At 44.7% G+C, this 12,645-nt stretch overlaps 1 protein-coding gene across 2 annotated transcripts in view; it reads left to right on the forward strand.

The window, feature by feature from the left end:
• The window catches only part of Ptpn5 (protein tyrosine phosphatase non-receptor type 5), a 60,526-nt gene that overhangs the window by 39,384 nt on the left and 8,497 nt on the right, over positions 1 to 12,645 (forward strand). For both annotated transcript variants that reach the window (XM_027942342.2, XM_071616339.1), the window contains exons 3-8: positions 6,786 to 6,970; positions 7,509 to 7,616; positions 7,858 to 7,941; positions 8,372 to 8,613; positions 9,757 to 9,946; positions 12,302 to 12,386. In XM_027942342.2, the coding sequence (XP_027798143.1) occupies positions 6,786 to 6,970; positions 7,509 to 7,616; positions 7,858 to 7,941; positions 8,372 to 8,613; positions 9,757 to 9,946; positions 12,302 to 12,386 (894 nt within the window). The remainder of the gene's footprint in view (positions 1 to 6,785; positions 6,971 to 7,508; positions 7,617 to 7,857; positions 7,942 to 8,371; positions 8,614 to 9,756; positions 9,947 to 12,301; positions 12,387 to 12,645) is intronic.

Raw genomic sequence — 12,645 nt, forward strand, 5'->3', positions numbered from 1 at the left:
AGTTTTGTTGTGTAGGCTTATATTTTTAATTTTTTATTGTATATATTTTTCCTCTCACTTGTCTGCTTTCAAGGATTCTCTATCTTTTCTTCAATAACAGTCAATCTCTGTCAATTCCTCTTCCACTCTTACTATAAGTTTTTGCTTCTGGCTTCTGTCCTCCTTCCTCGTGAACATCAAGCCCTGCACCACTTCTGTTCTCTCTTTCTCCAACATTTGGGATTGTGAAACCTTTTAGCAAATTTGCTGTATATAGTGTGCACAGTAATTGAACTTGTCATTTCTGTTTGTTGAGAGAAAACTGTGGAAGTCTTGATAGGATCTCGTGGGTTTGGGGCTGTGTGTGGTTTACATTGGATGCTATTAATGTTGGTCTCCCCCCTTGAAGGCAAGGTGCTAGAAACTTCAGGGACACTATAGGTCTTCAGGGTAGAATTTGTGCTGCCTTAGATCCATACTGCTAGATGGGAAAACACATGAATAAAATGAAAAAAAAAAAAAAAAAAAAAAAAACAGGGGAATAAAGCGCCCCAAACAAACCAAGATGCTCCAAAGACAGAATCCACTGACAACACAGTAGAAGAAATGTCAGAGAAGGAGTTTAGAATGTACATGGTTAAACTAATCTGCAAAGTAAAGGATAATATAAGGAGTGAAATCAAAGAAAAAACCCAGGAAGTGAAAGATCAGTTCAATAAAGAGTTAAAGATTGTGACAAAAAAAAAAACAAGCAGAAATCCTTGAAATGAAGGAATCAATAAACCAAATTATAAATTCAATAGAAAGCATTACCAACAGACTAGACCACTTGGAAGACAGAACTTCAGGCAATGAAGAAAAAATATATAATCTTGAAAACATAGTTGACCATGCAGAGAAGATGGTAAAAAAACATGAACAGAACATTCAAGAATTATGGGATAACATGAAAAGACCAAATTTTAAGAGTTATCGAGGTGATGAAGGAGTAGAGATAAAAAACAAATAAATGCATGATATCTTTAATGGTAATATCAGAAAATTTCCCAAATCTAAAGAATAAAATGGGAAATCAAATACAAGAGGCCTGTAGAACCCCAAATGTACAAAATTACAGCAGACCCACACCAAGACACATTATAATGAGAATGACTAACAGAGAATAAAGATAAAATCTTAAAGGCCATAAGAAAAAAAATGAATTACATATAGAGGGAAACCAATTCGGATCTCAACTGATTTCTCAACCTAGAACCTCAAAGCTAGAAGGTCCTGGAATAATATATTTCAAGCTCTGAAAGAAAACGGATGCCAACCAAGAATTTTATGTCCAGCAAAATTGTTTCGGATTTGAAGATGAAATAAAAGCCTTCCATGATAAACAGAAGTTAAAAGAACTCACAACCAGAAAGCATGAGGAAGAAGTGAGGGAAAAAAAAAGTGAAAACCAACAAAGAGAGGAACAATGCCAAAGGAATAGTCAAAATAGTCAAATCAAAGGATAAATTAAGTCAAATTAAAAAAACAAAAATAAAACAACTGGGGCACAAATAATATCTCAGTAATAACCTTGAATATTAATGACATAAACTGATCAATCAAAAGACACAGATTGGCAAGTTTGATCAAAAAATAAGACCCAACAATATGCTGTTTCCAAGAGACTCACCTCATAAACAAAGACATCCATAGACTGAGGGTGAAAGAATGGGAAAAAACATATAGATTGTGTGGATCATGTAAACAAGCAGGGGTTTCTATCCTCATATCAGATAAAGTAGACTTCAAGCCCAAGTTAATCAGAAGGGACAAAGAAGGACATTTCATACTTTTTAGGGAATTATACATCAATAAGACATAACAATCATAAATATTTATGCCCCAAACAATGAAGCATCTACGTACATCAAACAAACCCTTCCCAACTTCAAGAATTAAATAGATCACAGCACAATAATACTGGGTGACTTTAACACACCTCTGTCACTGGATAGATCTTCCAAACAAAAGCTAAACAAAGAAACTCTAGATCTAAATAATATAATCAATAATTTATACTTAACATATATAGAATATTTCATCCATCAATGAGCAAATATATTTTGTTCTCAGCAGCACATGGATCCTTCTCTAAAATAGACCATATCTTATGCCCTAAAGCAACTCTTTGCAAATACAAAAAAAAATAGAGATAATACACTGCATCCTATCAGATCATAATGAAATAAAATTAGAAATCAATGATAGAATAAAAAATAAAAGCTACTCTCTAACACCTGGAGACTAAATAATACACTATTGAATGATGAATGGAAAATGAAGAAATCAGAGATGAAATTTAAAAATACTTAGAGGTAAATGAGAATAGTGTACAACATATCAAAATCTTTGGGACACCTTGAAGGCAGGGCTAAGAGGAAAGTTCATTGCATTGAGCTCATTCATTAAAAGAATAAAAAGTCAACAAATAAATGACCTAACATTACAACTCAAAGCCCTAGAAAAAGAAATATAAATCAACACCAAAAAACAGTAGAAGACAGGAAATAATTAAAATCACAGTTAAAATCAATGAAATTGAAACAAAAGAAACAACTGAAAAAAAATTGATAATACAAAATTGGTTATTTGGAAAAATAAACCCCTAGCCATGCTAACAAAGAGAAAAAGAGAGAAAACTCAAATTACTTAAAAATGTGTTGAAAAAGGAAATATCACAATGGACATGACTGAAATACAGAAGATAATTAGAAACTATTTTGAAAATTTATACTCCAATAAAATAGAAAACCTTGAAGACATCGACAGATTTCAGAGATGACCTACCCAAACTGAATCAGGAAGATACACACGATTTAAACAGATCAATTACAAGTAATGAAATAGAAAACACCATCAAAAGCCTACCAATAAAGAAAAGCCCAGGACCAGATGGATTATCAGCCAAGTTCTATAAGACCTTCAAAGAATGATTAACACCAATACTCCTCAAAGTATTCCATGAAATAGAAAAGGAGGGAGTCCTTCCAAACTCATTCTATGAGGCTAATCTCACCCTGATACCAAAACCAGACAAAGACACATCAAAGAAAGAAAACTTAAGAAAAATATCCCTGATGAACATAAATGCCAAAATTCTCAATAAAATTCTGGCAAACTTCATACAAAACCATATTTAAAAGATAGTGCACCACAATCAAGTATGGTTCATCCCAGGGATAAAAGGTTGATTCAACATATGGAAATCAATAAATTAATAAATCACATCAATAGACGTAAAAACAAGAATATATGATCTTCTCAGTAGATTCAGAAAAAAAAAAAAAACATTTGACAAAATATAGCACCTCCTCATGTACAAAACACTGAAAAAACTAGGGATAGTAGGGACATACCTCAACTTCTATAAAAACTATATATGCCAAACCCAAGACCAACATCATTCTAAAAGGAGAAAAATTGAAAGAATTCTTTCTAAAAACTGGAACAAGACAAGGATGCCCACTTTTACTGCTACTACTCAACATTGTCCTTGAAACTCTAGCCAGGGGAATTAGACAGGAGAAAGAAATTTAAGGGATACAAATAGGAAAAGAAGAACTTAAACTATCACTATTTTCTGATGACATGATTCTATATTTCAAAGAGCCAAAATATTCCACCAGGAAAACTTTCAAAACTCCTAAATGAGTTCAGCAAAGAAGCAGGTTATAAAATCAACACCCATAAACGTGTTTCTATACATCAGTGATGAATCTACTGAAAGAGAAATTAGAAAAACTACCCCATTTGCAATAGCTTCAAAAAATAAAATACCTGGGACTCAATCTAACAAAAGAGATAAAAGACCTCTACAATGAAAATTACAAAACACTAAAGAAAGAAATTGAAGTAGACCTTAGAAGATGGAAAGATCTCCCATGCTCCTGGATAGGCAGAATTAATATTGTCAAAATGGCCATACTACCAAAAGCATTATACAGATTTAATGAAATTCTAATTAAAATCCCAATAACATTCTTCATAGAACTAGAAAAAGCAATCATAAAATTCATTTGGAAAAATTAAAAACCCAGAATAGCCAAAGCAATCTTTAGCAATAAGAATAAAGAAGGAGGTATCACAATACCAGACCTTAAACTGTACTAAAAAGCCATAGTATCAAAATCAGCATGATATTGGCACTAATACAGACACATAGACCAATGGTACAAAATAGAAGACACAGAGACAAACCTGCATAAATACAGTTATCTCATACTAGAAAAAGATTCCAAAAACATTCACTGGAGAAAAAGATAGACTATTTAATAAATGGTACTGGGAAAATTGGAAATACATGTAACAAAATGAAATTAAACCCCTATCTCTTACCCTGCATGAAACTCAACTCAAAGTGGACCAAAGACTTAGGCACTAGACCAGAGATCCTGGGCCTAACAGAAGAAAAAGTAGGCCCAGATCATCACCATGTGAGTGTAGAATCTGACTTCCTTAATGAGATTCCTAAAGTGCAAGAAGTAAAATCAAGGATCAATAAATTGGACAGATTTTAAACTAAAAAACTTCTCCACAAAAGAAACAATAATATGAAAGGGAGAGCATAAAGAAAAGGAGAAAATCTTTACCACACACACCTCAGATAGAGCATTAATCTCCAGGATATATAAAGAACTCAAAAAAACTTAACACCAAAAACAATAAATAATCCAGTCAATAAATAGGCTAAGGAACTGAACAGATACTTCACAGAAGAAGAAATACAATCAATCAGAATGGCAATTATCAAGAATACAAACAACAATGAATTTTGGCGATGATGTGGGGGAAAAGGTACACTCATACTTTGCTGGTGGGAATGCAAATTGGAGCAATCATTATGAAAATTTGTATGGAGATTCCTTAGAGAACTTGGAATGGAACCACCTTTTGACCCAGCTATCTCACTCCTCAGTTTATACCCAAAGGACTTATAATCAGCATACTACAGTGATGTAGCCACATCAATGTTTATAGCAGCTCTCAATTCACAATAGCCAAAGTATGGAACCAACCTAGGTGCCCTTCAACAGATGAATGGATAAAAAATTATATAGATATAGTATCTATTATATATATTACATATATAATATATATAATATAGACACACATATATGAATGATAGACTATTACTCAGCCTTAAAGAAGAATGAAATTATGGCATTGGCCAGTAAATGCATGAAGTTGGAGAATATCATGCTAAGTGAAGTAAGCCAATCCCAAAAAACCAAAAGCTGAATGTTTTCTCTTATATAAGGATGCTAATTCACAATGGGGGCAAGGTTAGGGAAGAATAGAGTTACATTAGATTAGGTAGAGGAGAGTGACGGGAGGAGGTATGGGGTAGGAAGGATAGTAGAATGAATCAGACATTATTACCCTATATACATACATAATTGTACGACCAGTGTGATTCTACATCATGTACAACCAGAAGAATGAGATATTATACTCCATTATATATGATGTATCAAAGTGCATTCGACTGTCATGTATAACTAGTTAAAACAAACTTTTTAAAAAGAAGAGAAACCAGCTGGAAAGGGGGAACCTATTATGTTCACACGGGTGTATCCAGGATCAGGGCTGTGTATTCCACTGTTGATCTGGGCTGTGAGAGGCTCCGGAAGTGTTTGTGGCATGAGTGAGGAGGCATATGCACAAACAGCTGTGTTGGTCTCCTCTGGTTCTGTTGTACCCCAACCAGAAAAGAAGTCCATTGTCCCATCTGCACAGTGATGTGTGGGCAGCTCCATCCCAGCTAACAAGCCGTACACATCCGTTTTGTTGGTCTTGCCCTTCTGGGTGATAAACTGAGACATGAGTTTGGGTGGGGACCAACATGTGGACTCACCAGGATGGATAGCACTGGAGTAGCCAGTGGTCGTCGGATGTGTTGGTAGAACTGTTGAAATCATCGTAACAGAAGCCCAGCATACGGAATGGGAACAGGAATAGCTTCCATGCTGAGACACAGGCATAGGAACTCCAGGCACTTGGTAACAGCCCCTGCTGCACCCAAGAAACCCTGGAGCTCCGAAAAGCACAATTAGAAAAACAGGGGTTGAGCCCATCCCCCACTTTTCAGGTGGGGAAACTGAGATTCGAAAAGGAAGTGACTCTCCTGAGGCCACACCAACCACGGACAGACCCTGAGCTCGACCCCAACATGTGCTATCGATCTTACTACACCAAGATTTTCTTCCACATCCCCCAGATTGCCCACCCCCTCTCAGTGTGGGGGTCCCAAGGTAGGGGAGGCACGTGGCTGTGATATTAACAGTCCAGCTTTCAGCCCCTGTCAGGACACAGACCACGAAAAACAAAACTCCAGAGAGCAGGCGTAGGTGGGTTGTTCAGGGTCACGGCCTGGTTATGCTGTGTCTTTTTTTTTTTTTTTTTTTTCTTTCTTTCTTTTTTAATCGAGTTTGAGGTGGTTGTTTTTTGTTTCCTTAAGAAATGGAAAAGAATGAAGCTGCGTAAATACAACGATATTAACTCTGAAAAACCTCCTGCCATTTTAACTCTGTTACTGGAGAAATAAAAGAGAAATAATTTGTCCACCCACACTTAGCTCTTTCTGACGAAGGTAGGTGAATATTGCTTTGCTAATCGAGGGTGACTGCTGGAAGAGGAGCCACGCTGACTGATCCCGGATTGGGAGGAAGCCACAGCAACTCCAGAAGGAACTGTCCACCGTGGGTCAGCAGAACCCTGTGCACGGGCAGGGCCTGGTGTAATTGGCCTGTGTGTCCCACCTTGCACAGGTCTCCCCCAGCCGGTAGTGATGGAGGCGCTGGACGAGGCCAAAGGGCTCCCCAGTGTGCAGAGAGAGATGCCACCGCCCCCACCACCCTCAGAGCCAGCTCAGAAACCACCACCTCAAGGCACCGGGAGCCACTCCCTCACTGTCAGGAGCAGCCTGTGCCTGTTCGCTGCCTCACAGTTCCTGGTAAGGATGTCACAGGCCTCATGAGGACCTGGAGAGCGGGTGGGTTGAGGGACAGCCTTCCACTTCCTCCCCAAGATAGCTACCTGGGGAGACAAAGAAGAGGGGCCCTGGGTAACTTCAAGTCCTGAAGATCATGTGAGGGGAGGGCAGGAATTCTGCTGCAGCTTCAGGAGATAAGCCCCTCACAACCTGTCTTCCCTCACTCAAGGATCAGGACTGCAGGGCCCCCCAGACCCTTGACCCCCTGATCCTGAGGACTTCCTTCCTGTCTGTGGAGGCCTTTCTGGGAGGCTTCCCTTTTTATGTATGTACCTGTGGGGTCTCCCTTTGTTTTGACTGTTTTTAGTCTGCTTTTCTCCAAGGAGAGTCCTGAAATCTCTCCTCTGGGTACACAGCACTTGGGCCCTTCCCTCAGCTACCACATCTGGACCTGAAAGGTTCAGGAACCTCCTTGGGGATCCAGATTGAGGGTGAGGCTGAGAATGTGGGGGCAAGGAGCCCGGGCTCTGAACTCAGCCTGATCCCCCGACTGCCCCAGCTTGCCTGTGGGGTGCTCTGGTTCAGCGGCTACGGCCACATCTGGTTGCAGAATGCCACAGATCTCATCCTCTCCTCGCTCACAATCCTGAAACAGCTGGGACCCACGGTGAGTAAGCTCTGGGGAACCTTGGGGTGGGGAGATGTGTTAGGGGCCTCCAGTCCACCCTCCCCAGCTCCTGAGTGGGGCTTCTCTGAGTTCAGGAGATATTTCCAAGCCCCTGAAGTTCTGCCTGCTCCCCACCTCAGATCCCAGAGGTGCTTTTTAGAGCCTCAGTTTTGTCACCTTTGGAATAGACAAGGACTCTGCCCCCACCACCACCCTGACCTGTTTGTTTAATGTTCCCCAGGCCTGGCTGGGCGCAGGGACCTCGGGAGTCCCCAGTCTGCTGCTGGTCTCCCTGTCCGTGGGCCTGGTCCTCGTCACCACCCTGGTAAGGTGCCCCCTGCCCCAACCTCAGTGCTTTCCTCCTCTGGCCCTGAGGTCCTGCTTCTCACCAGCTCCCATCTGATCTACAGACTAGACATCCTGGGTGCTGGGTAGGACAAGGACATGTATCTGTCTCCCTTGGCCAGGATGCCTGGCCTGGGGCAAGAGATGCCTTCTTCCTAGAAATTGGCTTGCAGCCATCTGGGCTGGGGAAAGGGGTTGAGGCAGGGAGGCTCCCAGAACCCTGGAGGACAGGGAGGGAGAGTAGATGGAGGAAACTCCTAACTAGGAGATCAGAGTTCCTCATAGACAGCTCCCAGGAGAGCATGGCTGGTCTAGATACATGGAGGGACAGAGGGCCCAATCCTGTGGTCACCCCAGGACACCACAGCTGGCATGGTTCTAGGTCCATTAAACCCTATATTCTCAACCAGGTGTGGCACCTCCTAAAGGCTCCCCCGGAGCCGCCCACCCCGGTGCCCCCAGAGGACAGGCGCCAATCTGTGAGCCGCCAGCCCTCCTTTACCTACTCAGAGTGGATGGAGGAGAAAGTCGAAGATGACTTCCTGGACCTGGATCCGGTGCCCGAGACTCCTGTGTTTGACTGCGTGATGGACATCAAGCCTGAGGCTGACCCTGCCTCACTGACCGTCAAGTCCATGGGTCTGCAGGAGAGGTGGGAGGGGTGGAGGAGGGGTGGGCGAGGGGTGGGCTTGACGGGCCCTCATGCTTTCAGCTCCCATTCCAAAAGGTAGATGTCGACTCTGACAGCCCAGGAGAGAGCCCAGCCAGTGTAGATACATGATCTTCAGGTGTAAAAAAAAAAAAAAAAAAAATAGTGCTATTACACAAGCACACCTAGGCATCTGCCAGTGTGCACATGTGTATACTCTCCTTTACTCAAGGAAGTTCCGGTAGCTTTCCTTACTGCAGGACTCGTCAGGGCCTTTAGTGTGCCTGTGTTCGTTGTAAATCAGCAAGGAGACAGTATGTGGCATTTCCCAAAGTCACCTGGCCACAGAACCTTTTCTAAAGTGTCTCAGTATTCTGCAGAGCACTTTGGAGGTGTGAAATCCTCTTCTCAGACCATAACTGCGTAAGCCAGGTCTCACCACCGAGTATCCCCCATGACGTCAGAGAAAGAGCACTGGATGAAGAGGCAGGAAACCCAGCTTTTTGTTTCATCTCTGCCACAATGAGAGCCTCGGCGTCTCTGGTCCCCGCTCCCCTCATAAGGACTCACTTTCCATCTCTGTGTAGAGGGGGTCCTTTCTGTTTTGTGGTTTACTGGACACATGAACTTATCCTTGCTGCCACTGAGCTGCCCCTGGGACTCCCTCCTTTCCTGAGGGTCCTGACCTCTCCTGGAGGATGTGTTCTTGACCCACTGGCAGCCTCAGTCAGGACTGGGCCCAGAGCTGTGTTGCAGAGGTTTGGAGCCATCTTAGGCTCGAGCCCTGCTCCTCTGACCTAGGCAGGTATCTACTCTGGGGCTGCTTAGGGGCCATAGGGTGAAACTGCCTCCAGCTGGGACAGAGGTGAGCCCAGAGGAGGGCCGTGTTGGGTTGCTTTGGATGGAATCTGAGGCCCCAAACACCCACCCAGTTGCTCTGCTGCAGGAGGCAAGAGAGAGGGGTGCAGGACTTCACCTCAGGACTGAGTCTCACGCTCCTGTGACAGGGTCTTGCCACACTCCCACTCCTTTTCCCATATCCCTCCCTGTCCCCCATAACCCCCCACCCTCCCCTCTGAGGCCCAAGGATCCCAGCTAAAGCCTGTCCCTTCCCAAGATTCATTTCCTCCTTCTCGGTCCTTCCAGGAGGGGCTCCAATGTCTCCCTGACCTTGGACATGTGCACCCCGGGCTGCAATGAGGAAGGCTTCGGCTATCTCGTGTCCCCACGTGAGGAGTCAGCCCACGAGTACCTGCTCAGTGCCTCCCGCGTCCTCCGAGCAGAGGAGCTCCATGAAAAGGCCCTGGACCCTTTCCTGCTACAGGCCGAATTCTTTGTGAGTCCCCTTGTGCCTGCCACCCTCTGTAGGCGGACTCTCCACTCATATCACTCATCCAGCCAGCCAGGTTGTGGGTAGTGCCCAGACTTGGCATCTGGAGTAATGAGCACCACCTCATTCTCAGCTCTCCTGCCACCTTGGGCAAACTGATTTTTTTCTGAGCCTCTGTGTCCTCATCTGGAAAATGGGATGAAATGATAGGATTATGGAGATTAATTACTATGTGCAAAGTAGCCAGCTGGGTGATTGGCACGCTATGGTGTTCCTAGGTCTTTGCCAGGACTCTGCTCTGAAAGCCACAGAAAGCTGAACTTCCTATCCTCCTGTCTTCCCACCCTCCTCCGGCCTGACATCCCTAAGCATTGTACATTGTCTTGACATCTCTCCAGTCCCCTCCCCTCCTTGCCACCCCTAAGGCTCTAGCTTAGGTCCTAATCTCCTCCTGCAGCCTCTGCAACAGCCTCTGGCTGTTGGACTTTGAGGGGTCCAATCAATGACAGCCCTGTTCACCAGCCTGAGTGCACAGCCAGTAAAGAGCTAAAACATGGCAGATCACAGTGACACCTTTACGGCAGAAAGGGTAGGTTTGAAATGAGGCTGCACAAGGTACAGCAAGAGTAAGCTTCCTGATACCAAGCCCCAGAATCACACAAACTTCCCACCACTGAGGCAGTGCTGGCCCATGGTGGACCTTGCCCCATGGGGTGCCTCCATCATTCTTTCTTGGCAGGAGGCCTCCAAGAGGAGGAAGAAGAAAGGGGCTGAGGCTCAGAAGCCCACTTCCTCAATCAACTTCATCAATCAGATGACTCACCCACCAGCACCCTCAGACCCACTGCTCCAGGTTCTCCAGAACTTGACACCCTGCAGAAGAAATGGGTCCGCCTGCTTGATCTATCCCCACCTCCTTTCCCAGCCTGTGCTCCAGCCCCATCCCACCCCTGCAGGGACTGTGCACTTACAGTTGGGCCAGCTGCCCTGTGCCTGCGTCCCCATCCCTATTTCTTCCTCACATCTTTCCCCACCTGATGCCTCTGGAAAGGCTTTCTTAACAGCCAGCCTCAACTCCCACTCCAGGCTCCCACCCACCTTCTCCCCTTGAAGAAATAGCTTCCATCCACCATGTCCTTTTCTGTTAACATAGAGTATTGTAGGTTTTTGTTGTTGTTGTTGTTTGTTTGTTGGGTTTTGTTTTTTTGGTTTTGTTTTTGTTTTTTTGGTTTTTTGGGTTGTTTTTTTTTTGGGGGGTGGGGGGTGTTGCTGGAGATTGAAGCCAGGGCCTTGTGCATGTAAGGCAAGCACTCTACCAACTGAGCTATATCCCCAGCCTGAGTATTGTAGATTTTTTGCCAGAGAGCAAGGAACATGGCCTGAGCACCCTCTCCATGGGTAGTTTTGCACATGTGTGTTTTTGTTTCCTTTGGATTCTCACAACCCTGGAAGGCATCATGATCTGCATTTTACAACAGCCCATATAATGTGTCCAGAAACAACAAACAATGGGACACTGTGTTCAGGTGGTAAACCGTGTGGACAGATCAGAAGGAGCGCAGGGGCAAGAGGCACTGGAGAAACGTCCCAGAGGACATCTTAGGGAGGGGGAGCTGGGGTGAACCTTAAGGTATTGGAATGATTTGGAAAGATGGAGGGTGAGACCAGTGCTCCCAGCGAGTGGAATGCCACAAGCTCAGCCTGGAGGCAGGACTGTGAATGGCATGGTCCTAGCCACAAAGAGACGGGCACAACTGGAGGTCAAGAGGGGCCAGATACAGGGAGGCTTTGCATGCCAGGAGCAGAGGGCAGACGTGGAGCTCTGGACACAGGACAGGTGGAGGGGCACACACAGTCCTGGGGGCTCGGCAGAAGACCCCTTCTGCTGCAGACTCGGGAGGCTTCTCAGAGGCCTCGGCCTTTCAGATAGACGCATGCGGAGATGAGGGTGGGGCAGGTGTGGCAGGAAAGCAGCACCACCAAGGTAGGGACGCATAGGGTGGGCACATAATTCAGTGAAGCCACCTGGTTTCGCTGTTGCACAGAGAACATGGAAGAATGCAGCGATTGGCCTTGTCACTTCTGTCTTGTTCTTCATTTATTCATCACTTGCTGAGCGTCTGCCATGTGCCAGGGTGGCCCTCAATAAACACTAGTTATAACATGTGTCATGCTCTTGGTGTGTGCCAGTCACTATCCTAAATGCCCTACGAGTACTAACTCATTTAACAGTAAATGTTTGTTGAATGAATGAGTGCACTTAAGGTAGCCCGACAAAACTTGAGGGCAAGCAGCACCTGGTTAGAACATCTTCAAGAGCCAGCCCACAGCTGCTCACACCCCCATGTCCTTCTCCTGCAGGAAATCCCCATGAACTTTGTGGATCCAAAAGAGTACGACATCCCTGGGCTGGTGCGGAAGAACCGCTACAAAACCATCCTTCCCAGTGAGTAGTCACTGCCCTAGGGGTATGGGGACAGGCTCACCCTCACCTGGGAAGACTTAAGCCCAGAACTGGGTCTCCAGGGTGGCAGGACACTCATCCCTGGAGGGCACCAGATGGAGGGCTGGGGTGACCAAGGTCAGTTCATTTTCTCACACAGCCCTTGGCCTGGCCCTTGCCTGGCCTGGCCAAGTGTTGTGCTGGGCTCTGTAGAAACCCAGAGACAAAGGGAGGCTCCTAGATAGTATATAGTGACTGAAAA

Source organism: Marmota flaviventris, chromosome 9 (genome assembly GCF_047511675.1).
Source record: "Marmota flaviventris isolate mMarFla1 chromosome 9, mMarFla1.hap1, whole genome shotgun sequence".
NCBI classification, from domain to species: Eukaryota; Metazoa; Chordata; class Mammalia; order Rodentia; family Sciuridae; genus Marmota; species Marmota flaviventris.